General features: G+C 40.8%; 1 protein-coding gene across 4 annotated transcripts; it reads right to left on the reverse strand.

Moving 5' to 3' along the window:
- On the reverse strand, window positions 1-27,736 carry nedd4a (NEDD4 E3 ubiquitin protein ligase a). 4 transcript variants are annotated; one of them, XM_076727613.1, is made up of 29 exons: window positions 27,478-27,736; window positions 26,207-26,280; window positions 24,030-24,108; window positions 23,889-23,927; window positions 23,574-23,627; window positions 11,720-11,770; window positions 11,208-11,269; window positions 10,924-11,020; window positions 9,639-9,802; window positions 9,419-9,536; window positions 8,263-8,430; window positions 7,976-8,059; window positions 7,593-7,712; window positions 7,203-7,448; window positions 6,888-6,965; window positions 6,516-6,570; window positions 6,373-6,431; window positions 6,131-6,196; window positions 5,725-5,954; window positions 4,978-5,099; window positions 4,757-4,827; window positions 4,546-4,641; window positions 4,383-4,456; window positions 4,220-4,280; window positions 4,043-4,102; window positions 3,840-3,947; window positions 3,635-3,731; window positions 3,319-3,391; window positions 1-2,428 (listed from the first exon to the last, which is right to left on the reverse strand). In XM_076727613.1, the coding sequence occupies exons 1-29, from the start codon at window positions 27,520-27,522 to the stop codon at window positions 2,326-2,328; spliced, it is 2,754 nt and encodes a 917-aa protein (XP_076583728.1). In that variant the 5' UTR covers window positions 27,523-27,736; the 3' UTR covers window positions 1-2,325. The 4 variants fall into 4 exon arrangements, with proteins under 4 accessions (XP_076583728.1, XP_076583720.1, XP_076583735.1 ...); XM_076727605.1 differs by lacking the exons at window positions 23,574-23,627; window positions 23,889-23,927; window positions 24,030-24,108; window positions 26,207-26,280; window positions 27,478-27,736 and adding an exon at window positions 17,009-18,331; XM_076727620.1 differs by lacking the exons at window positions 11,208-11,269; window positions 23,889-23,927; window positions 24,030-24,108; window positions 26,207-26,280; window positions 27,478-27,736.

A 27,736-nucleotide genomic window follows, 5' to 3' on the forward strand; every position in this document is an offset into this window, starting at 1 on the left:
CAAATATATTTAATTTGGTGCACTATAGGTCATCAAATTGGGATTTAACAGCTACAGTTCATTCCACCCTTTAAAGTATTGTATATATATATATATGTTGCATGCATGTTGTTGTTGTTGTTGTTGTTGTAATGCACTTATAGGTGTTATAATTAAATTCTATAATAGCAAAATTTGATATATCAGAAACTAAGTGTTGATCTATTCATTATTATTCAGTAGACAACAATACATATAGAACAGTTCTTCCGTTTAGAGATTAGAACATCAATAAACAATCAAAGTCTACAACACATTACAAACGAAGGCCTCTGTATTTAATCTTAAATAGATGTGAAAGAAAAGAATGTGCTATCTTCAGCAATGTTTACATGTAAACATTTCAACACGTGCACTTGAAGCATAGGATCAGTTTCTTTAAAGAGCGATTCAAGCAGTCTGCAGGTGACAGATTGGCAAAGATTCAGAAAGTTCAGAAGTAAGACTCATCAATATGAACAAAGTGCTTCACTTTATAAAAGCATAAGTATAAAATTGTGTTGTCAGCCCACGAAATCTTCTTTTATCAACGGTCCTGTAAACATGGCAGGTAGTGTAAACACGTTTTACCATCCAGAAAACGTTAAAACTACTGCTTAAGTACAGTTACTTTCCTACAAAGGTATTACAAGTGATTACTCATTTTTTAAAACAGACAATAATCTGTACACATTTTGACAACCAACAGAACAATTTCTAAAGTTGTACTCTTAAAAATAGAGCACTGTGCTGCAATTAGACACCCATGATGAGTAGAAGAAAACAAAATGATATCACTCATTGACAAAAGGCAACAAAACAGGATATTTAACATACTGTATGATAAGGCCAGTCTGTCAGATAATGTTTGTATAAGCTACTGGCCAGGAGATATAACGTGTGTATACATTTCTATATTCCTCTGATGCACAGTCAGTGTTGAACTTGAGTATGAGAGGCTACCGATCGTAAATGAAACACTAAAAGTACGTATAAAGGAGAGGTGCAATAACCTAACTGTCGATTTGAGTCACGTTTAACAGTTTCAATAAATGCTTCATATTTTGTAGAAAGTTATATTTATATGTACAGAATATTTGAGTATGTAATGACTGAAAAATCAAAAATCAAGCGATATATAATTATCTCACGTCCGTATGTACAATTATGCATAGTATTTCAGCACAATCTAACACTGGTGCAGTCACTTCTTTGGACTGGTGGCCTACATAGATACAAACTACTGTATAATTAGTTTAGTCTGTTACTGGTCCTGGTGTTGATACATCACGACTATAATGACTAAATGACTTACTGTCAGGGTAGTCACTCAAACTTGTACATAAACTGCACACTTTCTGCTATGAATGCTTTCGAGGTGCATGGATTTGGGATCAGTGGTTCTAGTATGATGGAATGAAAAATGTATAATTATATAAAGAATTTAAATGAGAGGAAAAAAGGAGGGAAAGTATCTTCACATCTGTTTAATTTAGCTTGAATTGTCAATTTATCATTTAGGTTTTGCTTATGACAGCGACACCTGTGACATTTCATTTCAACGTGAATGACATTTCATTGTTATTGTGCTAACATCATGTTTTTATAGTTAAAAGCATTTCTGCTTTACTATGGTAGTGACAGCTGGAGAGAGACAGGAGAGGCGGAGGGGAGAGAGGGGGGATGACATGCAGCTAAAGGGCCTCCTGCTGCTGTACATGGTACATCTTCTACCAGGTGAGCTACCAGGGAGCCCAATGTCATGTTTAAGGGGATTTTGGACTTTAACTTTGGCATTAAAGGGTATTGGACAGGAGGCATGTTGCGAGTTCTCGTCTTTTCATTCCTATATCATAGTGGTCCACTCTTTCCAGCACTAACATACGGTGAAAGGACAAGTTAAGGGATTTCAAAAGAGGAGAAACATAACTAATCTCATCTACTACAAAGCGAAGACAAAAATCTCACAAGTACCTGATGTGAGAAACGGATCACAAAGTTTTTCTGAGGCAATGTAGCCCAAATGAAAGAAATGTTTTTTTTTTAAGTTAAATGTTTTTGTTATACAGTATACAGCTTTTGCTATGTAAACTTCAGAACACGCAGAGAGATTAGATACCTCTTTCACTCCAGACTTAACGTCCTTTTTCCGCGTGTGCTTCAACAGAGTGAAGGTCGTGTGACTGTTCTTCATCTGTCACACAGCTGTCAAGTTAAGACCCGAGTCCGATGCACAGCTTGTTTCTCCCATATTTGGTTTTCCTCTAATGGCAGTAATGTCCGTACAGCTCATACACAGCAGAAGCATTAATCCACACCATCGAAGCCTTGTGCGTTCTCGATGGCGATGTGAAGTTTCTCCCTCAGCTCTTCAAAAGACTCATAAGGAGGCAGGTCCAGTCGATTGAAGCTTTAGGAAGTAAAAGTAAGAAAGTATGTAAGTAAATACATAAAATCGAAGCAGGAGTCATTAAAAACAAGCATTTGAGGGAATAAACTTCAGCTGCTATTTGGTTATTCACATTTCTTATGGGACAGTCCAGATTTAGTGTTGCACCTACATAAAGTTGAGGAATTTTCCATGGACAGACTACTTAAATAACTCTAACATTTGGTGCAGCTGAGGCAAAAATTTCCAGACTTTAAATCCCTGATATGCGTCGCTCCAAAAACCCAGAATCCTACACTTCCCACAATGCAACTCAGCTGCAACTTTTGCATTCTCTTTGACTAGAAAATGGACTTTGACATGTAGAATCAGTGGAGCTCTCCTTAAAACACTGTGACGTCTCACTGAACCGCAGCAGAGTGAGAACTATGACTGTATCCAGCCACTAGAGGGCTTCAACCCCCTAAGCTCAAACAGATACTGTAGTGTACTAGTCTTTTTATCAATATTCATTACTAAGTGTACGCTAGTCGTGTGCCGGTCAGGGCTGATGTAACATTCTGCATATTAGTTCTTTGATAGCTTTGAGGCCGGAAGCCCCAAAATGAATCTTTTTTATCTTGCATGCACCGATTAACATCAAGATATGGATCTCGTGCACAAAAGCACTGGGGGCTCCATACATCTTAGCCACAGCACAGTAAAATGATCCTATTTACTGTATGAATGTTAATCAGAACTGTGATAAAAAGCTGAACTGAAGCAATATAAACCTTTTTCTTTTGGCGCAACCTGCTTTAACCTTTCTTAAATGTCGACACACGCTCAGTAAATTCGTAAAAGCTCTAAAGTGCATTGCTAAACTCAACTGTGTTGGCTATTAATGAAAATAATCACAGTGAAGTGCTCACCATGTGTGGGCTCGGGGGAGTTTATCACGTGTCCCCCACTGTTCGATGGTGAACAGCTGTGGTCCGTTAGACCCTGGAAAATAAAACCACCATCAGATAAACACATATAACGTGATTATAACTGGAATCATTTACAAGAAAAGAAAGTTCAAGCCACCTGTGAAGTGAAGAGTGCGTACAGTATAGAGGGCAAAGATGTGGGAGTTAAGGCAAAGACGGCCACTCATTTGCAAGCAAAATAAAAAGAATTATTTTTCCTGAGGGGATAAGTTGATGGAAGAGTGGATAATCTATAAAACGCAGTCAGTTATCTCACCATAGAGTTCAGCAAAGCCATTCATTGGGACCCTTGATGTTCCTGTCACAAACTGTAGCAGCCGAATTCGCTTTTCTGCATCCATCAACAGCACCGTCTGCAACAACACAAACAGATACACAAATAAATACAAAATAAAACTAATACAAAGCTCTTTTTAAAGGAGAAAAAACTTGCTGGCTCCCGGCATGGAAAATTGTCTTACTTTCCAAAACCACTGGATAACGACGTGGTTGGAGCAGTAGCTGTTCTTGTACTTGGTGTTCTCTCTCCAGTCGTTCACATCCACATCTCCGAGACCACACATGAGCAGCTGTGGAGGGCAAGAGGGCAGGGAGGCAGGCCATTATTCATCTTGCTGGAATGAATCTGGTTCATGTCAGCACATCGGGTAGACTGAAAACTCACCTCAAGCTCATTCTCATCAAAGATCTTGATCAGATCTTGTGGTATCAACTCAAAGAAGCCCTACCACAAGCATGAAAAAGCAGAAATATGACAGGTTTTTAGTCTTATCTGGCACTCTTTAATGGTGTATATAATGCTAACTATGTCCACGTGATAAAAACATAACACATAAATCACCTCTTTGAAGGCAGTCATCTGCTTCTGTATCCTGTTCACAAACCTCCACTGCATCACCAGACTGCCAAACACAAAACAGCAGATCAGCATAAAACCATAATTTCAACACTTTAAAGACAATGAAAACTGTTTGGTTGTTGAAGTGAGGAGCTTTGCTGCTTACTGGATGTATTCCTTCTTGTTGTCATTTGTGACGACAATGTCTGTGCCGCCCGGCGTCAGTTCATGCTGGTGAGTCTAAACAGGTGGAATGGCAGAGTTTCACGTAAATTAGGCAGAAAAACACAAATCATAAAGTGAAAGTTGTTGAGGCAAAGATAACAAACCTGTCCAAACAGCTCTTCATCAATAGTGAACCTCAAATCCAAGTCTGTTGGGTCGTTCTCCAAAATCCACATCAAGGAGTTGAAATATTCACTGTCCTGAAAAGACAACAAACAGATTTAGCAAAGGAAATGTCCTGCAGAATAGCTGTAATTTAAAGATGCTGATTCAAGGGGTTCAATCAATTATTTGCAGAAACAAAGCGACACTCACAACAGACTCCATGTCCTGGAGAGTGATGGGCTTCTGCAGCGTCATCTTGTAGAAAGGTCGAATGAAGAAAGCTGAGAAGAACACAAACAAAAATGTCAGGATCCATTAAAATCACAATTTCCTCTAAACCCTTTGACCTTCTCACCGCTGTTGTTGCTAACCTTTGAAAATGTCTGAACAACATTTATGCAGAAATTTTCACATAATCGCGTAGCACTCACCATCGAGCAGCTTGCCATGATACACTGCCATGCCTGCCACACGGCCGATGAACTTAAAGTAGGACAGGTGGTCCTCATTACACAGACCTGAGTTAGGGTTAATCTGCAGTGTGTAGTTGTCCCTGGGAGAAAGAAATCACAAAATATGAAGAAAAACTTCCAAGAGGGGAGATACTTTCCAAAATCAGCTGTCCTGCCTCTTGCCCACAGATAAGTACAGCTGTTACTTTAATGCTCCTATAAGAAATACAGTTCTGTGACTGTATATGAATTTTGACTTGAAATTTGTGTTTTCATTGATGCTCAAGTTATATAAATAGCACTAACTGCTCCATGGAGAACTTGCTCCCAACTCATTTCAGCCCACAATTATAGTTTCCCAGACCACATTTGTAGATTTCGACAGTCAAAGAGGATGAGCAATGTGAATTTCGTGTGGCCTGGCACTGTGTAAACGAACAGGCATCTTCCCAACAACAAAAATCACACAGAGTGTGTGACTGTACACAGTGAGCAGTGATACATTATGTGCAGGCTGAGTTGTTTTTTCTTTCCAGATCTGTATGGGAGTCCTGGGTGCAGAATATCTGTCAGGTACTGATCCATGAGATAAATGAGAGAACCAGTGCATGTTCCTCTCAGCGTGAATAGGCTTTGCAATACAAGAATGATTTGGGCGTCTGTTCTCATCTAAACACATCTTAATGGTGTATAAGACAGTTGGAGAAGGTATAAAAAGAGACTCACGTGGCAGAATACTCAAACAGTCCATAGTATGGGTTGAACATCTCCTTAGACATGAGGAAGAACCACTCTCTGGCTACGCCACCGTAGTCCAGCCCTTTTTCTCCCTCAAACTCCACCCACAGTCGTGCCTTCAGCAGGTCTGCCTTCTTAACTGAGAGGATGCGCCGGTACGAGTCCTCCAGCACCGCATTTCGTCTCATCTTCATCTCAAAACGGTTCGGGATGTCAGCCTGCATAGAAATGTACTGAGGTTATTAAGAAGAAAACTTATAATCATGTAATGGTGAAAGTCAGATGAGGAAACTGACATCAGAGGGAAAAGCAACACCAGTGTAGAAAAGAACAGTTTTATCATGTATTTGCAAAGTAAAAGTCTCAGTTCAAGCAGCTCTTTGGGGAGACTCACCGGTTTCTTCAGCTTCTTCCGGAAGTAGTCATACTTCTGTTTATAATCTCTGGAATAAGGCACTGCCTATAATAAACAAAAAACAGAGTTTGGTGGCAACAAATCAGTGTTAACCTTATGACCTTCACTGTGGACAATGATACATATTTACAGGAAACCTGTACGCTATAAATAGACAGTTCTCACTGTATGCTAATATCATGTTACTGACGAATAATCTGTCAAATACAGTTTATACTCACTGGTCCAGTTATAGCTGAGTTCTGCAATCTGGGATCATCCCATTGTGTGGTCCTGGTGTCTATGAAATAATACATTCATTAATATGGAAACAAATTCATCGTTTAGTCCCAGATGTATTTTTAATATTAAAGGTCATACGCACTGTGATCTATGTAGAATATCCTCCCATCAGTGTGGACCCTCTCCTCCCAACCAGGCTAGGAAGGAAGAAAATATCACATTCTTTAATAAATTGGCTTTAAACTATTAAACCTGCAGAGTGGAACTTTCGTCTCCCCCTTGTGGCTGGGTGAGTAATTACACAAACAGTGTCCTCGTTTGCTTATGACCTATGCCTCAGTCTGCTCTCCCCCACCCTCAGGAGCCTATTGTAGCTATGGCTGCTCCCTCCTTCATTGATATGCAAAACTCCTGCACTGCAGCTTTAAATACAACAGTCAGCTCTGATTATACATTACAACACAGAGCCTTTCAATTGATTGGTTACAGATTTTTTTGTTACTGCTGAACTTACCGGCAGGGGGCCGAGATCATTTGGGTCGAGTGAGGCTCTCCTCCTCTGCTGCACAGGAATCTTTAGCCTGGGATCTTCCTGTTCAGAGGAAAACAAGGAGGGTGTGATCCAGTCAAAGAGGAAATGCTTACACAAGAGATACTACTGACTGGTAGGGACTCTACATGAAACTTTTTCATGTATTGTTTGACCATGACACACAGAAGAAAAAGTCTACTGGAAAAAACTGAGAGCCTTTCTTGTTATGGAAATAAAATATTGGCCTTTGTGGAGCCATCCCCGTGAAAGCACATCGGAAGTCTGCTGACTTCTCACCCAGGTAGTAGTCTTCGTGTTGTGGTCAATGAAAAAGGGTCTTCCATTGGGAGCACTGCGAACCTCCCAACCATTTGGCAGGAATCCAGATTCATAAGTGGGCTCGGGGCTTGGGGTGTGCTGAGGAGACTCCACAGGGGGGGTAGGCGGTTGGGACGGAGCAGAGCTCTGGGGTAAACCTGCACCACTGTGTGCTGTTGTTGCTGCTGCTGCTGCTGCTGCTGCTACCGCTGCCTCTGAGGTTTTCTGTCCAGCAAAAATGACAAAATGGAGAGGTATTAGTGTTAAACAAATTCCACTTGATTTTAGATCCATCCTGAACTCGTTGAGTTTATATACTGTACAAACATTTCGCCCCTATCAAAATCAATAAGAAAGCCCACTTTGTACCTGAATGAGGGGCCGAGTCCATGAAGTGGTTCGGCTGTTGTGGTTGATATAGTAGCGTCTTCCTTTGCTGTCTCGCTTCTCTTCCCAGCCTGGAGGCAGCCCAGATGTGGTTGGAAGCAGCTATTGAATGACATAAAAACTGATTACAGCGATCAATACTGAAAACCCCAGGCTCATTTAGTAACACAATACCAACGAAGACATGCATAACCTCACTAAATCTATCTTCTAAGTTCCACAGCAGAGGAAATGACTAAAAATGATTCAGAAATATAACTGTGAATCTTGAATGCTGACGTCTGTAAACTCATACAGCAACATTATGATGTAAGACAGGTTTCGTAAAACACAGGAAAGAGTGATTTCAACAGGGAGTGAAATACCGCAGGGTTGACAGGATGTTCCTCTCCTGCTGAAGACCGGACACTTCCTCTGAGACTGGAATGGCTTGAATTACTAGCATGATCCTGCATCAGAGGGGAAGGATGTCAAAGACAACAATAATCATCTGGCCATGAAATGTGTATATGTCATTTCCACCTCTCTCTCTCTCTCTCTCTCTCTCTCTCTCTCTCATTGAAAGCCTGTGGTTCATGTTAATGTCGTTATGTGCACCTCTTCCTCTGACTTATGGTAACTGGAACCTTATGCTGCACAGTAAATGACTCACTGTCTGGGAGGTGTGCAGCTCGCCAGCTGTGGCCCCTGAAATGTGAACGTTTCTCAGCTCGTCGCAGAACGAGTGGAACTCAGGTACGGGCGTGCGGGATGCAGGTGATGCGAGCTGGTTATTGCTGTGGTACAAGGTTGATTCGTCCTCTGTAATGACCTCCCAGCTCTAGAAGATGGGACAGAAGAGATTCATCAAGCACACAGAGTTGGAGGCAGATCCAAGGTTCGCTCTGCCAAATTACTCAGTTTAAATATACAGTGTAAGCCACTGAGAGTTCTGTTTTAGAAACCTACAAGTTAGTTTGTTTCGAGTAAATGAAAGTGTTTATGCCAAAGCCCTCAGAGGAGAAGCCAGAACTACACTGCTACAACCACCACTGCAACATCTGGCTTCAGCACGGGATCCACATAGCTATCAGAACACATTTACCTAAAAAGCCATTTCAGACGCTGCCTTGTGAACAGGCTGTGTGATATTCTGAAACCTGCCATAGCTGATTTTATTTGGCCGCTTGGGGCAGTGGAATCTGTGAATACAACACTGACATACCATCACCCTTTAAGTCAAATGTTTAATGTTCAACTTGATAACAAACAGGTGCCTATTCACACACCTAGCAGACACAGAGCAACATTCTCATTCATCTGGAGTCGTGTTTCCATCCACCTGATGAAGCCCAATACGTACTCGCCTTCTAGTTCTGTTTTTGGTCTTGTTGTAAATATCTGTCTCATTTGCTGCTAAATGCTCCAATATGTTCACCAGCTGGTCGCTAACAGCCTGTCTGCTGTTGGGTGCTCAGCAGGTTGTGTACAACAGGTTTTTAGAGTTTTTTCACTGTAAACAGCCGCCCGCTGCGGTCAAAAACAATGCTATGAGAGCTGCAAGATTGAACGACAGTTGCTGAAAATGTACAAAAATGAGCTGAGAGACTAGAAACGTTTGTAGAATTAAAAACTTGCTGTCATTTGCAAATACTTAACTAAGCATGCTGGGATTTTAGAGATGATCTATTTTGTTTGTATGACGTTAAATAAGCTTTTACCATTTTAAAACTCTTACGTCTTCTTAAACAATGGAAACCAGCAGGTAAGTCTGAGTAGAACACGGTAATACAAAACAAGCAGGACACAGTGAAAAAAGCTGAAATCACCTCAGGAGACTCTCGTGTGGTGTTCTCATCAGGGTCTGAGATCTGTCTGCGTGTAATAAAAGCATGCTCCACCTCCATATTATTATTCCGTCTTCTTTGCATCTCCACATCACCGTCCCTGTTTAGGACACAGACAAACAAACACACAAACACACACAATAAGTGCTGCACCAACAAGGAGTGTTCTGTAACTTTGCTGGGGAGACTTTTCTTTGCTTACTGCATTGTGGGTCTTTGCCACTGTGTGGTTCTGCTCTCATGATTGACAAAGTAGGTTCTTCCCAGGTTGTCCTGCCGCTCCTCCCAGCCAGGGGGCAGAGCAGGCAGCAGCTGGCTTTGTCTGGGACCTGACATGTCCTGAGCCTCCAGAAACTCCCAACCAGGCTGCACAACATAAACAAAATGTTTTAAAAAGGCAGCAAAGGCAGGATGGAGACAACAACATCTTAATGCCAGCTTTCTAAGTGCACACCCCGAAGAGGACTATGCTTAAAATCACTCTGAAGAAATCAGCATATTTTACAAAGGTCATGGACAGATCGTGAGACAACCACAAGCTGGACTCATGGACTTTGTGTTTTAAGAAAATGTTCAGGAGACAATCCACGCTCTTAAAGAACCCGTAATACTGCTATGACCTTCAGCCGTTTAACCTGCTGTCTATGGTGAAAACAAGCAGCAAGGCCAAGGTTTCACTTGACTTTTCAACGTGACATTTATCATCCAATGAAAAAAATGTTCTCTCAATACTCAGTAAAACAAAGTTTACATGTGGTCATGTTGTGTATTTTTGGACCTTTGTTAGGTGAATGATTTGTGAGATATTCAATGTCGGGCCACAATGATACACGATCATTACCTCATAAAGGAGGTTATGTTATCTGTCGTCCGGTAATTACTCTTTTTCTACTGTGAAAATCTGCAACATATCTAAATCTCAAGTGAAGTACATGTGAAAATATTCTGGCTCTGTTTTCACTGCTTCTCTGATCTCTGCCCTCTCTCTCGCTCCTGTCCTGATTTGGTGAATTAAGGGTCTATTTTGACCAAATCAGAGATGAATGTAGGGAGAATTTGATCAGTTCTATTTTGTTTCTGTTGAATTTGAATGAAGCGTGTTTTATAACGATAGATGGGGTCAGGTGGTTTTGGCAAGAGCAGTATATCGGAAAACACAAAGTGCCACACATCTTAGCAGATTTTAAAATGCAGTTTAGTTATTGAAGAATGTGATTAACGGTTTAAAATGGCTCATAATATACGCAATATTTTGAAGGTTGGTTTCAGCTGTATTCATTGAATTGAGGTCACCTTAAATTGGATTTTGGGAGCAACCAGGAACAAAAATAAACATTTGATTAATGATTGAGGCCCTAAATCCAGCACTGTGTGACTGTATCTGTACTTATTTCTGTCCTTGTGTTGCAAATTTCTGCCCTGGGGGATCAATAAAGGATTATCTTATCTTATTTATTAATCTTGTTATTAACAACAGTCAAACTTACATCCTCAGTCTGATCTGCTGTTTCCTCCTCTGAACCAGGGTTTTTTGGCAGGTAGGTCATCTTGAGACGCAGGTGACCTTTGACCCTGGACTTGTGGCTGTGCGACAAACAGATTGATTTTTTTTTTTTTGAAACAAGGAAGAGATAAATACTGTCCGGCATGTTTAAAAATAAAGTATGAGCTGAGCTGTGGCCTTTCATTTCTCCTACAAATAAACATATGTAAAAATGGAATGTAAAACAGAGAAAGACAAAAGATTAAATAACCATGAATTCATGCCAACCTTCGTGGGTGAAGCAGAAAATCCTTGAATGTGTATGGCCTTTCTGTGTTAGGATTTTCTGTCTGAGAAAAAAAAAAAGAAAAAAAAAAAAAGAAACACACAAACAGGAAAAAGAACAAAAAGGAAATCTTTAACTCTCCAAACACTTTCACAGGCACATGAATAAATCTGCTGGCCGGCGCTGCATCACAACACAGTATATTTAAAGATACCATTGCATGAAATGATGGTGACAGTGTACCATGAGGGCTAATTTGTGGGCTTTGTATTTATAATGAAACAAAGCTGCAACGTAACATAAACATGACGGACTGTGTTACCAAAACTGTAGACAGCGATGTGGAACAGACACTAGAATAAGGGTGTGCGTGTTTACATTTACATGATGGCACGGGTGAGACTGAGGTCGAGAGCACGTACAGTAAAAACTACAGTGAAAACAAAATGCATTCGACTTACTGGAACTTAAACAAGTCACAAAGAAGAAGGGTTTCCTGCAAGTAACAACTCACCGGTATCTGATTTAAGGGGACATCCACCTGTCCCAGAAAGTCATCACGTGTCTGATAGGGAGAGAGGGAGTCACACACAGATGTCAGGATCATGACAATATTATCTCCTCCTACACGCACGCACGCACACACACACACACACACACACACACACACACACACACACACATACACACACAGAAGACTGGCCTGGACGTGTCTTCTCAGGAGTAATGAGAGCCACTGTAATGTCCCCATAGGAAAAACAGTGTGTATTATTAGCTGGATTTTATCTCCTATATCCATATCTCTATCAAGACAAGGCCTTTAATTTATCTTTAACCATCTGATCATCAAAGGATTAAACAGCTCGTATTCTCAGTGCAAACATTGCACTATTTTACTACTTGAAACAACAAGTCATTTGACTTGGGTGTATTTCCGTATTGATTTAGTATGGAACTGAGATCGGAGTGTGTTTTTCAGGTCACAGTGAATGGCTGCACTGTGTAATTGCCAGAGAAGCCGGGACCAACATAATGAAGCATTTGTCAGATAAACTGTCTTTTCTTTCAACACTTCACACGTTCACTGCGCGTCCTTATCGCAGTTTCAAAAGCAGAAGGCTGAAGTCAAACGCATACTGCTCTGTAGGAGTTAGCTTTGTGACCAAATTAACACCCGTGCCGCAGCAGGTCAGACTGTCCAACAGCAGTATAGAGTGTTTATGTGAACAAATATAGATGGAGGCCTCCTTCGTCCTGCCCTTGCACTTCTAATAGTGCAGCTAAGCCAAAGCAGTTAAGTCCAGGTTAAAGGAAAAGCTACATGCACACCAGCAATGACAGGACCGAAGGACCACTACATTCTTAAAACCCAAATGAATCTCAGCCCGATATGTATTTTAATTTTGCAAAGATTCTAAAAACAAGAGTAGATCCTTTTTTTTTTTTTACAACTAATAATTCTAAGCACAACATAGACACTTAAGGTAATTACTGGACACGTCGTTGTCATTTCAAGTCAACAAGTACAGACACACAAGTCTTACATCAGACTGCTTGCAATTTTGTCAATCTAGAAATTAAAGCTTACTCAATGGCAGCACTTAGTCGATTAATCATTTGATCCATACAATGTCACAAAATACTGTAAAATTACTGAATGCAATTTAGTCATAGTGTCATGTCAACTTTTTATTTTGTCCAGACAACAGTCCAAAACTGTCAAATATCCAGTTTACTATCAAGTAAAGGAAAGGAAAGCTGCAAATACCCTCAAATGAGAAACTGGAACTAAGGAATTTTTTACATTTTTGCTTATAAAATGTTGTTTAACTTCATTCTATCTTAACTGTTTTTTTTTTTTTACTTGTACAAGCACCTTGAAACCTTCTTAAGAAAGGTGCTATACAAATATTATTATTATTATTGTTAGAAAAACAGATGTTTAGGAGGTATCAGCACTCAGAATCATTGATGTCGTTACATATTTATTTACACACCAGAGTCAACAGGATATTGAGAAAGTAGAATTTGTGTATCTTTAGTATTGTTTACATATGACCCAACACAAAAGCCAGTGTACTGGAGATTGATTAGGATGTAAGACTGTGTACAGTATACACAGCAGTGTGGTTTCATACAGAACATTGTCACGCACAATTTCCCTCCCCCTTGTATTTATGTTTACAACAGTTAATGAGTGAACAGAGGAAAATCCAAGTTCCATTAAAAATACAGTATATATGATCTTACACTTGACCTCAGAGCCTGTCACCCAGCACTTCTGTAGCTTTGTATTTATCAATATACTTTGCCCTTCATAGCTTTCAACAGCCTGCTCAGATGTTGAGAACCTGAACTACACAAACAATCACAGATGAACCAGACAACTGATCCTCAAAGTCAAACTCAGCTCAGTATTTAATAGTTATACATAAACAATTTCAGGCTAAATGTCCCTGCTGGTTTGAAAAGTCAAGTGGGTTGTTTCTATTTCAGGAAAAATCAGAATACACAAACAGAATTTCCTATCAAGTGAAACCATCTCTTTCGTCAGAAACTCCCCGGATGTAGGGTGAAGTGACGGCAAGCTCAACAAAGAGGGATTGTTCTCTTTTGACACATGATGGGACTGCACAAGATAAAAAGTCAACCATGGATGAATCTCCATTTAGAGCATCCCTGAAGGTTCATGTGACACTGAACGCAACTCAGTTCAGCATGTGGCATTAAGCAGTGCTGACCCAATACTGTATGAGGCTGTGGCAAACAGCTACAGACACATGTTTTTGTATCTGTGGAGAAAGTTCAGTGACATCAATCTTAGCTCAGCAACGACAAACTGCTTTCAACAGGTGGACTGCAGCTTGTGAAACCTTAACTTGTTCAGAGCCACCCAGCTAATGTTATAGGAGCAGGCAAACAAAGTGTCTGATGATGAGCCATGCTGATTAGAGACTTCAGGACATAATCCGTGAAAAGCATGACAAAAAATAAGTTGAAACACATTATATTTCGGTTAAGAAGCTCAGGGAGTGAATGAGCTGCAGAGACGAGCCTTATTTTCCACACTGGAAACCATCTGCTGCTACCGCAGATCAGGAAACAGTAACATCAACTCCGACCTGCACCATTCATTTGTTGTGCTGATGGAGAATGCATAACAAAAACATATCTATTGCAACTCTTCAAAGAAGAACGAGGTCCTGTTTTCCCTGCCTGCTGGCTATTTTCCAGTTTCCAAACACTTAAAAGCCTAAGAATCAAGCTTGGTGCTGAGACTATCAAATCCAGACAATCAATAACGACATGCACCGTCATTTTGAACTTTTTGGTCCCCAGAAAATGTAACTACAGTTAAATACTGGCCACTTATATGACATCTTGGTTATTTATCAAGTGAATGTCTGCTCATTGGGCTCTAATAACAGAATGCCTTTATGAAATTTTGCCTTGCAGTCGTTCAAAATACAGCAGTGAGATTTCTGATGAATGTTTTTCACCTTCCTTGTGTGATATGGTCACACCTGGTTGTTCATTAACTCGTGTGAGGCAGGTGGGGTTACGAGGGCACTGCAGATAAGAACGGCAGACCTGACACTTTGATAAAAATTTCCATTGTGAATTGTGACTTATTTCGATTTATGTATCAGCTGTTTTCTTTGTTTTTGTAGCAGCATTTGAAAAAAAAAAAAATCTAAATAAATCTGGATGAGGCCACAGGAGTACAAAAAAATGTCACTTTTAGTCTAAGCAGACCAAGGCACAGGTGGATTATGTCACCTTACAAAATTATGACATTGCAAAAATTATTGCTGTTATTCCCCCATTTTGTTAAACGTTGTTGTTGGGACTGTTTGCAGGAATGAGGTGACCCTTTTTGCTGCTGCTGTAAAAGGAAAGTCATTGACGAGTACAAAGCTCATTTAGCTGTAGTTAGTAAAATCACTGCACCTTTAAAAAAAACAAAACATTTCAATATCTGGGGAACTCTTAAAACTGTTATACGTATGTTTCAGTATTTTTACATGTGTTTCTCTCTTATTTGAGATATGATATACTTGATAGTGAATAACACTGTTGTTGCTCCATTGTGGGTGGACATGGTCAGAATGTAAACAAAGGCGTGTGGTATTTGATGCAGACTTTTAGGGAGGAGGTGCGTGACATGGCAGTGGACTGAATATGCACGGACTATGAACGTCAAGCTCAAGAGAAATTAATATACAATACAATCCTGATTCCAAAAAAGTTGTGAAAAGTATAATCAAAACAAAATGAGATCACCTGCACATCCTTTTTGACGCTCAATTGAAAACAGTACAAAGACAATACATTTAAAGTCTTACTTCATCAACTTCATTGATATTTGTAAATATATTCTTACTCTGACTTTCAAACAGGTTGGGGCAGGAGCAACTAAAGACTGCGAAAGTTGTGGAATGCTCCAAAAACAGCTGTTTGAAACATTCCACAGGTAAACAGGCTCGTTGGTAACAGGTGACAGTACAAAGGACATTACTACATGGGCTCAGGAAACTTTGTAAAACTTGTCGGTGAACACCGTTTGGTTGCAAATGATTGCAGTGCATTCTGTTTGCATATTCTATTTACATTTTACACAGAGGCTCAACTTTTTCAGGCTTGTACTTGATTATGGCATTTCAGGGGCATTTTAAAGCAAGACAATAAAATCTAGATTTACAAAAGCAAATTTAGATCTTTAAAAAGTAAACAGACTGGCTAATTACTGAAGGAGACCTTGTTACTTGACAACTTGCTAAATGCAAGGGGGATGCTGACACCTGATACTTCACAAACACTGCCTGGCAGGGCACCCATGGGGAAGGGACACACCACCCTTTTACTGAGAAAGGCTCACACTCCCATCCTGCCTACATTACATTACCCCCACCACACAGACACACACACCGTGTCCACAGATGGCTGGCATGACTGTGCGCTGCTCTAGTATCATGCTGTTAAATTTGAATCCACAAGACTGGGCAGTGCTACAGACCACCAGACTATCTGGAGTCAGGGGGAATATTTCAGAGGCACTTTATTTATATCAGCAAGGGGCACTGCTTTTCCCACCACTAAAATTAGCCTGAGTAAACGCTTAAGTCGATTACTCATAGCGCTAACAGAATAATAAAAAAGGAGAACTATTATAAAGCTGAACATGTCTTCGCACACATCAACGAACGAACGACGAGATGAAAGATGGGCAGCTTTTCCTTCTCGTTCGCGCTTTTCTTGGAAACCAGTGCAAATGGATTTACTGTAATGTAACTGAATACCTCTGAATGTTTGTCCACATTGGGCTTGTTAATTGCATGACTTAGCTGTAGCAATCGTCTCAGTTACTGAATTTCGCTCTAGCTTGTGGTGAGCCTAATAGCTGATGCTGAGTAAACAGAGTTTTAAGGATTTGAATGGTAATAGCAGCGAAGGAGAGCAGAATTATCACAGCACATATATTCCCTACTCCAACAAAACATCTAGTACTGCACAAGTGGCAGAAACATAATCTCTTGAACGTTAAAGGAACGCTCCTTTAAGAAAGCCGTGTCACTTGAAAAGTCCAATCAAAACAGGGTGGAATCTACTTGAACCAGTTAAACAACAATACAGGCGACTGCACAGCGTTCCTTCAAAGGGCCTTTATGTCACAGATGTCTGGACAAAACGCTTTTTTAAAAGCTGTTTGACTCTCAATTCACTGTGACATTTCAGGCATCTCCACTCGTTCGTGACGGTCAGGGAGCATCAATTAATTCCACTTGAGAAACGTAACACTCACCTTGGTGTCTTGACATGGGCTCTTTGGTGTATTATTCCCTTTGTGGCTTGTGTTTACTTCAGTAACAGAGCTTGGCAGCTTAGCTGGACAGCAAGGAGACAAATGAATGTGCACATGTGGAGAGCAAGGGCTACTGAGTTTTGGATTCGAAACGTGACATGAAATTCCAGTGTTAGCGTAGGGCACCTCCAGGGAAAAGCTCCTTTGTATGGCGCGATGACAGTGGTTTTCCTCGTACGTTTCCTGACCTTTTCCTGATGAACAGACCTTTTGTTTTTTCTCTGGTGGTTTAGTTGAGGAGAACAAACAAGCGGAGGTACTACGATACAGTTTTTTGCGAGGGTCATGTTCGCCCTCGTGGTGTGCGGCCGGGTTAGGAGCATCAGGATATCCCACATTGACAGTAGCTGTGGTTGTAGCTCCCTTCCCGGATATCATTGGTCTCTGGTGGGCAAAGTGCAGTAGCACGCTACTAGAGTGACGATTTGATCTGTCGAGAGTTGATGACAGTTCCATTACTTTACTCCTGTCCTCCATTTTGCTTTTTGGTTCATCCTGTAAAGGAATATTAAATTGCACCATGTGTTTGGTGTCCCTGAACTCAGCTGAACAGTTTCCTTTTGGGAGACGATGACTGCTTACTGCTGTGGTGGTGGACCCTTTGCAAGCCACTTCCTCATCATCTTGTGAGAATTCAGATGTCTGGAGAGATGGCTGATGAGAGCCCTTCCCTGGTGGGAGAGCAGGCAGAGCCACAGGACTGACCGGGGAAGCAGGTGGGGTGCTGCTGGGGCTCTTTGGAAATATAACCAAGGAGGAGCACCGTCTCAGCGGGACCTTGAACTTGCGGCAGAGTAGATTCCTCTCCTGGGTGGTCCTGTGCTTTTCTGGAGCCTCAGGCTCAAAGATACTGTTGCTGCTACAGTACCCGGCATCGCTGGCCATGCTGCTGCTGCACGAACCTCCGTCAGATCCACTACCGACTCCTCCTTCATTGCCCCCCGGATCTCCATCCTCTATGGTGCCATCCAGCTCTCCACTGTGCTTTCCACAGGGCTGCAGTGAGATCTGCAGAATGCTCTTCTTGTTACATCCTCCCGTGTTAACCCTGGGTATGAATACTGAAGAGTATCGCTGTAAATTAGCATAGTCTGGTGACAGAGGAGTCACCTTCAAGTGGACAGAGCTGTGCGCCAGAATCTCAGCGGGGCTACGAGCTGGCACACTGACTCCCCTCTCCTCACCATGGCTGCTGAGGCTTTCTGACAGAGGGTCCGTGTTGCTTCTCCTTGACGCAAAATGCAAGCGCAGCCGACGTGCCATTCGTTTAACTCTCTAATCCCTGCAGCGTCGGTGAGAGCTGCATGATCAAACTTGGTGGTAGGAAAAAAGGAAAGCAAAGCAACTGCTCCGGGCTCTGCTCTGTGATCACAATCATTAGCGGCTGTACATTGCCAAAATAGCTCTGGTGACAACCTACATTCCTCTCCGGGCTGATCTCAGCTTTTAGTCAGAGGAGGTCAGTAGTTCTGTTTGGAGACATGACCCAAACATACGACCTTTGAAACTAGAGCAATCCCAGAGGTTTGCCCCTTTAGGGAGCTTAAAGAAAACAAAATTACACTACAACTTAAAGGACAGAGCTTCCACTGTTGACTTGCTATATAAACCTAGCTTGTCTTAGCTGTTAGCTAACTGTACCTCCTGAGCTCCAGCCAGATTAATATCTAAAACCTGTTTACCCCTTTAGAAAAAAACAACATGGAAGCCCTCTGTGCTGCATCTCAGACTGAAGCTCTGCTAAACTGTTACATCTGCTTCAGGACACTCACTCAGGACTCTACTTCCTGCTGCAGCTATGCTTCTAATGTTTCTGCTGCTCTGTGCCCCCACAAATATTTTTACCCACTGCTATTGAATTACAGGAAATCAAAGGGAATGACTTTCAACATAATTCTGTATAAACCTGAGGACTGGGTTCCAAAATAAAACATAGCACACAATAAAACCACCATAGCTGGTGAAAATATGCACGAGAATGACTGCAAACTGCAAAAGTCATCAAACTTATTTCATACAAAAGCACAACTAAGGCCATGAAATACTTTAGAATTAGTTTTTTCTGGCAAAGAAACAGACAATTTGCTAAACAGACATGAAGTAATCTGCCTACAGAAAACACAAGACGATAAGAACGAGACAGAACTGGGATTGCTTCGACAGTTACACGACACCTGTTAAATGACACCTCATGTAACCGTCAGTGCTGGTCTGATTTCCCTTCCATGGCTGTTGACAGTCCTATTTATTAATGGCAGCCTATTGTGAGCCTGGCTGACCTATTTCAGGATATTACTCTGCATCCAAAACAGTTTCAGTATAGGGTGTAATAGTGGGACACACAGCCAGGATAAAGACATGATTCATCAGAGGACACTTCAATGCTGCAGTGGAAGTCATAGCCTATTTTTTAAGCTAACATTACAAACTAACGGGACACCTCATGATTGGCTACTGCGCACTCATCCAGCCAAAAGTAGGTCCATTGATGGTGCTGCATAGGCCATAAGATAAGATTGCACACAACACACAGTATTGTGTAAAAAGCCAATGAAAAAGGAAAGCCGTCTGTAATATACACATGAAAATGAACACTGTGCCCAAAGGAAACACTGGAGGACAAGCTATATTTAATAAACTCTTTAGAGAACGTGGTTGAGTATCATTATAAATTGTGTCAGTGGGGTGTGGTTAGAGTTGAGGCCCTGAATGAGAGACAATAGATGGCTCTGACGATCAGAAGGAAAACCTGTAATGAGTTGGGCTAAGCAGCTGTTAACTATATGTGCTAACGTCACTTTGTGACGTTCTCCAATTCCCCTCACCAACACTCAGTGGCAAAACAAATATGGTCTGCCTGAGGTGAATGGAGAGATTTGCCAAATCTGGAGGAAAACAGAACATCATCTTGAAAGAGTAAACAGCCATCCGAATTAACAAGGATCAGTATGAAGTCCTGGACAGAGAACGCTCTGTGGACGTTGATATGTGGCGAGAAATTGACCTTTATGTGTCCATACATATTCATACATACTGTACATACTGTGTATGGCTTCAGCTGAACATTCTGTAGCTAATACCAACCCCTACTGGCACAGATCTATAGCATCTGTTGAGTTACTGTTGGGTTAACTCTTTTTACTTTACGGTTGTTTGTAAAATGTGGTTGTTTCTGGTCTCTTTAGCCTTCAGCAGTCTGTACAAACTTTCTGAATCCTTTCTGAATCTGCCTATGCATTCAGTTGCACAACAGCTATTTACCATTTTATCACTGTTTTCCATGTGAATTCATGATGCCCATTCAGTCAAGAGGTAATAACCATGGCAACTCTGCATATGGGGATGTTAGGTGCATACCCTCTATTCATGCAGTCTCTGGAAGAGAGACAGAGCCTCTTACACAGACCTCTCCACGCCAGCATGTGATATCTGAATGGAAACCCTGTTTTTTATGTGTGTGATTCTGAATATGTCATCTCCTGGTGTCTGGGGGTATGTGGGTGTCTCCAGCTACTGTAAAAAACAAATTGGAACCAGCAGGAAGGACAACACTGTTAGATTATGGGATGACTTGTGGTGTTGCCAGGAGCACTCCTTCACTCTGCTCCTTCACTGTCCTCCTTCACATAACGACTTAACCTGCTCAGCAAGTAGCAGATATGCTGAACTAAGCATAAGTGCAAAATTTCACAAGCTACAACAAACACCAGCTTCTAATTTCATTGAAATAGTTCTCAAGATAAATTTGTGTGAAACAACATGTTGATTAAAGGACACTCAGAATGGCACTAGGTGAAAGGCCAAACCGTGGATCACAAAATTGATTAGGATTTGTCATTGCAGAACAATAATTATACAATGAACAGCAAGTTTCACGACTTGTGAGGGACAGACAAACAGACTCTGCTGGTAGCAGTGTGACAAATCAACAAGACTCCTGCATTCTTTACTCATTCCTCTATGCGTCAGAGCAGCTGCGACACACACGCGCACAGAGGCACGTTCACAGCACTGACACACCCTCCAAATTACTACAAAATCCACCTGGAGCATGACAAGGCAGCCTTCAGCCAGTCACACCCAGGCTTTCTCCCCCCAGCATGAATGTAAACCTGTGACGGAACACGTTCTCGAAACATTCAGCCAAACTACAAACAAAGCAAACGGAGTGGAGAAGCTCAGTTTATGTGAGTGTGTGCAGACTGCCTGTTTCTATTTGTTTTTCATCGTGACCTGCTGAGTGGCTGCAGACCAAAATAAAAGCTAAGCCCAATCTTGTGCAACACCACAAACTGCAACAGCTGATCAATGTTATACAAGCTCCTTCATTAATCACCAAGAAGAACAAAGAACTACAAAGAACTACAATGATCACAAATATTAGAGCTAAAAGGGCGTGGGACCAAACACTCACCTAATTTTGTTTTCATAGCACAGCGTTGTCAGTTCTGTGTGACGTGTCGAAGTAATGGTTCCAAATAGATGTCTGATACAAAGCTGCAAACTGACTTGATTCTACGGAGAATCTAATGTGCTGCTTCCTGTTCTATTAACTGATCAGACACTGCCAGTTTGGACAGGTTGATGAATCAGTGCCTCACCATGAGGAGGACAGGGCAGGTACAGATGTGCCCAAATCGCATCACGGTTGCATTTCAGTACAAATACTGCAAGATACATTTAAATAACTACTACTATCTCAAGTTGTACTAAAAATACCAATATTGTAACTTTTTCAGTGTAGAAAATAGCTTAAAAGGGAACTAGAGTGGGAAAATAAAGAGTTATAAGCTCCTGTAGCTTAAATAAAAGTAGTTACTACTTTCTAGAATACTAAAACAGGTTTTATATGTGCCTTTATGTAATATGTGTGGACATGTATGTATTCAGTACGCCGTTAGGAGGTGAGGTGATATTTAAGTCAAACTCTTTGGGATCGTTCATGGTGGCTAACTGCGTGACTGTGTTTATTATCAGCCAGCCTCAGACAGCACTGGTGCTGTCACTGTGCGCTGGCTGCTCAGGTGTCCCAGGACCTGCTGTGCATCAGACCAGCATGAAACTGGGTCAGCAGCTCAACTGATATCAACCTGACATTCCCAAAAGCTTTAACATTGCTGTGCACCAACTGTGTAATCAATCAAAGAACACGAGATACTGGCATCTATATTCACTGCGGCCTCCTGCCTCCTCACTCACTCAAACATCATGCAACAACCCTGTGCATTTGTGTCATAACAGAAACTATTTAGCTACATATCACTACACAGAAGATCTATCATCTACATGATATTCAACACTCAGTGTGATATGTGACTCCTTCAGTCTCCATCCACACTTGACCAGTCAGCATCAGGTGTTAGGATGCCCTTAAGGCAGCCAGATTTTCCCATATTTACCGCTCTGAATAATGGTATCCCAGGTTTCCAACAATATCACACATGCCATGGCAAAATAAGGGCGGCTGTATGAGGCGGACAAACCAGAGTTAACTCCACACTGACTGGAAGAACCCTTATCTACACAAACATGACACATTGCCTTGTTTTGGCATTCAGGGTGTTTTGTGGTACACAAACATTAAGTTATGAAATAAAGATGATGTTTTGAATTTGAAATGTTTGTTTTAAAAGCTTTTCCGTTCGTCAGAGGAAGTCAGTGGTTCCATCTTAAATTTTCAAACCTTTGTGAGACTATTTCCCAGCTTGAACATCTTTGGGCTGTGTCCAATATGCTGAGTGTGTTACAACTATCAATTAAGACATGACCCTCCGAAGCAGAGTAGCTCTGAAAATCGATTTCCAACACTTTGTTCATTCTCAAAGACTTTTTTTCCACATCAGGAAACAGACATTAACACTATCTGTAGGTGAACCAGCTACAACAATTCAGTGATGACAGATACGTCCAAGCAACATTCTGTTTGAACAACTCTTCAAGAGGAACAAGTTCACTGGATTTGCAAATGGAAATGAATCCAAAATCTTCCTCAAAAGACCTCCACCATCAGATCCTCAGGCAGAGGGCTTTTGTCTATTCCAGAAGCCCGGCTGAAAACAAGAGGGGCCCTGAAGCTCTGGAATGATCTCCCTTCTTAAAACATGCTTGTATCAGCCTTTCCTGATTTTACTTGAGTTTCTTGTTTTTTTAATCCATTTTCTTGTTTTTTTTTTCTTTTAAAAAATATTATAATGACAGTTACTGACATGTTTTATTTTGCTGCCTTTGTGAAGCCCTTTGTAATGTGCATTATAATGTGCTCTATACATAAAAATTATTAATTAAAAAATTAGTAATTATTATTATTACCTTCTGACATTTTATAGACCAAATGATTAATCAAGAAAATATTGATCAGATTAATGGATAATTACCAGTAAGTCCATACTTCCATACTTGCAATCCAACTACTTACAGTCAACATCAAATAATCTGTAGAGGAAAAAACTACTAAAATGTGTCCATAAAGGTGCACATACAGGTTGAACAGAAACGAATAACTTACCAGACGGTTCTCATCAAACACCTCCAACAGCATTCGATGCTTGCTGGGATCAACCTGAAGCAAAACACACACTGTATCGTCAAAATGCAGAAAAACTGGGTTCAATAATGAACCATGATCAACAAAGCCAACGGTATGACTTTAAGCATTTTATGGTAACAAATGATGAAGTATACAGTAAATGAATCCAGTTTCCTGTTATGAAATGCCACAACAATCTCTTGGAACACGTACAAGTGTAACTATTCAAACAACACAAGAGATACATGGATGCATTTGATGTTTATGTTTAATGTTAACTTAAGTTTCACTTACTCTGAAAAAGAATTCTTCATTCCATTTTGGGTCCAACGTCTTCATGTACCATGACGTGAGAAGGAAACACAAGATCAAAATAAAATATGAGTCACAAAAAAGAGTATGTGTATTTGCAAATGTACATGTTCACATTCTCACCTTTTTTATTGTTTTAGTCTGAAGACTTGTGATTTCTCCGCTGATGGGGTCATAGAGGGACAGTCTTGTATATGGATCACTGATAGAAAAAGAGAGACACTTAGAGTCAGCTACGATGTGGATCTATAAAGATTGAAACATTTATGATCTACTTTCTGTTCTTTGTGTGTATTAGTGGTTTGTGTGGTTTTTCTGCCATGAGTCTCCATCCTCTTTATTTAGTACACGTCACCATCTGATCAGATCAGCCGCTGCATCCAGAGCTAAGAATCATTAACATAATGGCTCCAGCTTCTCTATGCTCAACGGAAAGTTGAGTTTAATTGTTAATTTATAATAGTTTGAGGCACTGTGACATGCATTAAAACCACATCCATCAATGGCATCCATTACCAATCTCAATGCCACTTTAGGCCTGCAGCAATGTTGAAGCATTAGTAATGTATTAAGTGGCTAGTGTTATGTAAGAGTGATACTAAGAGAGAAATTTTGGTTACAACATGAACAATTAAACGCACAGTGGTAATAAATGCATAAAAATCCTCAAACACACACAAAAAATCACAATTTCCTGAGCTCGATTAGATGTTGTTGTTAGACTGGATTTAAAGGTTAGATGAAGTTTTTTTAACTGTTTATTTGATTCCAGAGTTTTAAAGAAAACAAAACAAGCCGTGAAACTGTCGTAAACTGCAAAATCATTTAAAGTGTCTTTTAAGTTAACTGTCATGAGCCAGGGTTGAACTGAATCATTATTGTGTAATAATACAGATCACGCTACTTTGGGTCTTAATGGGATTTGGAGAGAATGGAGGACTCAGTCTGAATAATGAAATACAAACTGATTCATGGATCACTTTGTGCTGTTTGCTCACAAAACAAGTGTCGTCATGTGCTGTTTACTGAAGATAATGAAGAAAACTGACAATAATGGCTACAGCATATGCACAGCAAGATGATGACTTCGATTTTACAGATGAATCACATGAAATGAATAACACAGTATGACACGACCTCCACAGTTTCTGTGAAATTGAAACACGTCAATGAACGTCAACAATGGGGATAAATCAATAATTTAAGTGAATCATAAAGAAAAAAAAATCTGCCTTATCAAATGCGAAGATATGCTTTCTCTTGATATATCTGTAAATTAAATATATTTGGGTTTTGTTTTGTTGCTCTAACAAAACAAGGAATTTTAAAATGTGTGGATGTGGAGTCTGGGAGTAGGTTGTTTGCAGATGACGTCACGTCACTCTTTTGTTGTGGCGCGAGCTGCAGATGGAGAAGTGAATTTCTGCATAGGAAACACTATAACACACACTCAAAATGCCTGTTTTGCCTCGTTTATGGTTGCTCAGATTGATAAAACCAAGAAACCACGAGGAGCTTTTATTGAGTGCCAAATGCTGCTGTTCATAAGGGTGAAAGATGCAAGAAACTGACTGAAAAAATGCCAGAAAAATGTCTTGTTGACAGCCTGCGGCCGGGAGGAACCGAGTCGGCTAATGGTGAAAATGGTGTGACATTAGCTGTTGTTTTAAATCTATGGTGATAGATTTAAAGTAATGGCTACAAGTAACACAAGTAACACTTGAAAAAACAAAACAACAGTGTAGAGAGTATTTTGGTACCAAGGTCGTGGACCTGACCGCTAACAAGAAAGTCATTTGCCTCCATACTTAAATATGCTTTCATGTGTTTTCTAGAGTAGATTGATGTCTGAATGAGAAGGTATTTGTTATATCTGCTGCCTCAGTAGCAAACAAAACTTTCAGTTCATCTGAAAAATCACTCCTCTTCATATCGTAAGGGTCACATCCAACATATGATCTGATTTTCTGTTTGTACCTTTCTCATAATTTCATATAAACTAGCCCAGTAAGAACTTTCCTTCATCTCATCCACTGCAGTTTTCACTTCTGGCCCTCCTTCTGAATTTAACGTCACGTGACTGCAAACAACCTACTGGAGTGTAGTGTAGCATTTTTCATTATTTTCTGAGACACTACAGTAAAGTAGAGTAAACGTTTAATTGAATACAATATCTATATCGAGATATAGTTGTTGAGGAAAAAAAAATGGCAGGTTAATCAGTTATTATGCTAACATTTAGTTTTGACACTGCTCATAAGGTATACAGTACAAGTAAGTGTTGACTGTCTACAACTTACCTGGCTCCAAGGATGTCTTTTTTAGCCAGCCCAATTCCTGCAATGACTTTGACTTTTAGAATTCTGGACTCCTCCTGAAATAACAAAAAAAAAAATGCTCATGAGTTTATGAATATGATAAAGTCATAAAGACCGGGGTGGAAATAAAGTACTTGATTAACCTTGATGGAAAATTAGAGTCACACATGAGTCATAAACCAAGCAACACAAGGACGGTCAAAGACGTAGATAAGAAAATAAAATAATAAAAACATGACTGAATAAGCAACGTGAACTATAACTAAAAACCAGGACCATACTCTAAATCTCAATATATACAATAATAGTGCCTGGTGCTATTCTGTGCATGGCCCCATTGATAGTGAATATTGCAAGTTGCGCGCGCGCGCGCGCGCGCACACACACACACACACACACACACACACACAAAAAGGTATGTGCAAGTATGCTATATACAGATAAGTTTATCAATAGCAAAGTAATAAAAGATAATAATAATAGTAAACAAAACAATCCCCTTCTGTCCTCTCAGAAATCTGTATGTTCAACCCCTCCTACATGCATGCCGTGCAGACCCCCCCCCCCCCCCAAACACACACACACACACACACACATCCGGAGTACACTCAATGATGCAACATCCCGACAATGCATTTCCCACCATAACCCCAGCTTCATTTATGCTTTTATTGTTAACTTGGTGAATCATCATGAGATTTCGCAATACATCACACCGTCTTGGTGTGTGAGACAGCCACAGGGCCCTGACACTGTGACCTGGACTGAGAGCAACGTGATTTTCAGCAAGATAATTCAGAGTTTGGTGGTGGTGTTTGGTGTGTGTGTGTGTGTGTGTGTGTGTGTGTGTGTGTGTGTGTGTGTGTGTGTGTGTGTGTGTGTGTGTGTGTGTGTGTGTGTTTTGAGAGGCATTCACAGCTCAGGAGCCTGTTGGGTTTCCTGACTTGAAAAAGTCAACAGCTAGTGTTCTCCAATTAGGAAATCATGGATAGCATTGACGTTAGCTGCGAAGAGGTACAGCGGATCAGTTACATCGATTTTCTATCAGTAAGTCGTAGATTTTAGCTAACACAGAACTCCTAACCTCGCCAGCGGACTAGCTTGTGAGTTAGTTAGCTCGTTAATCACTTTTCCGGGACATTCCGGGTTAGTTAGCAACAGTTAGCGATAACTAGTTAGCCAGCTGGCTAACGACGTTGTCACATGAGCAGGCTCATTAGAGGCTGGCAGACGTGATAGGAGCGTTAGTTTACCTCATCTGTCTGAAGTCCTCGGATCTGTGGAGAAAGTGCAGCCATAATATCGTCGCCCTTCTTCCTCCCAGAAATCGACAAGAAGAAGACAGTTGTCCGGCCAAACAGTAGACTCTTATGGTGTTTAGTTACTACGCTTCCTTTATTATGCCCTCTGCGTGTTTACGCTGATAGTTAGATACCGTGAACCTGACCTAGTGGTTAGCTGTGACACCGTCGTCACTCAATGTATCCATCCTCCTCGGTTTCCTCCTCCTCC

The sequence above is a fragment of the Chaetodon auriga genome, chromosome 1 (genome assembly GCF_051107435.1).
Source record: "Chaetodon auriga isolate fChaAug3 chromosome 1, fChaAug3.hap1, whole genome shotgun sequence".
Classification (NCBI taxonomy): Eukaryota; Metazoa; Chordata; class Actinopteri; order Chaetodontiformes; family Chaetodontidae; genus Chaetodon; species Chaetodon auriga.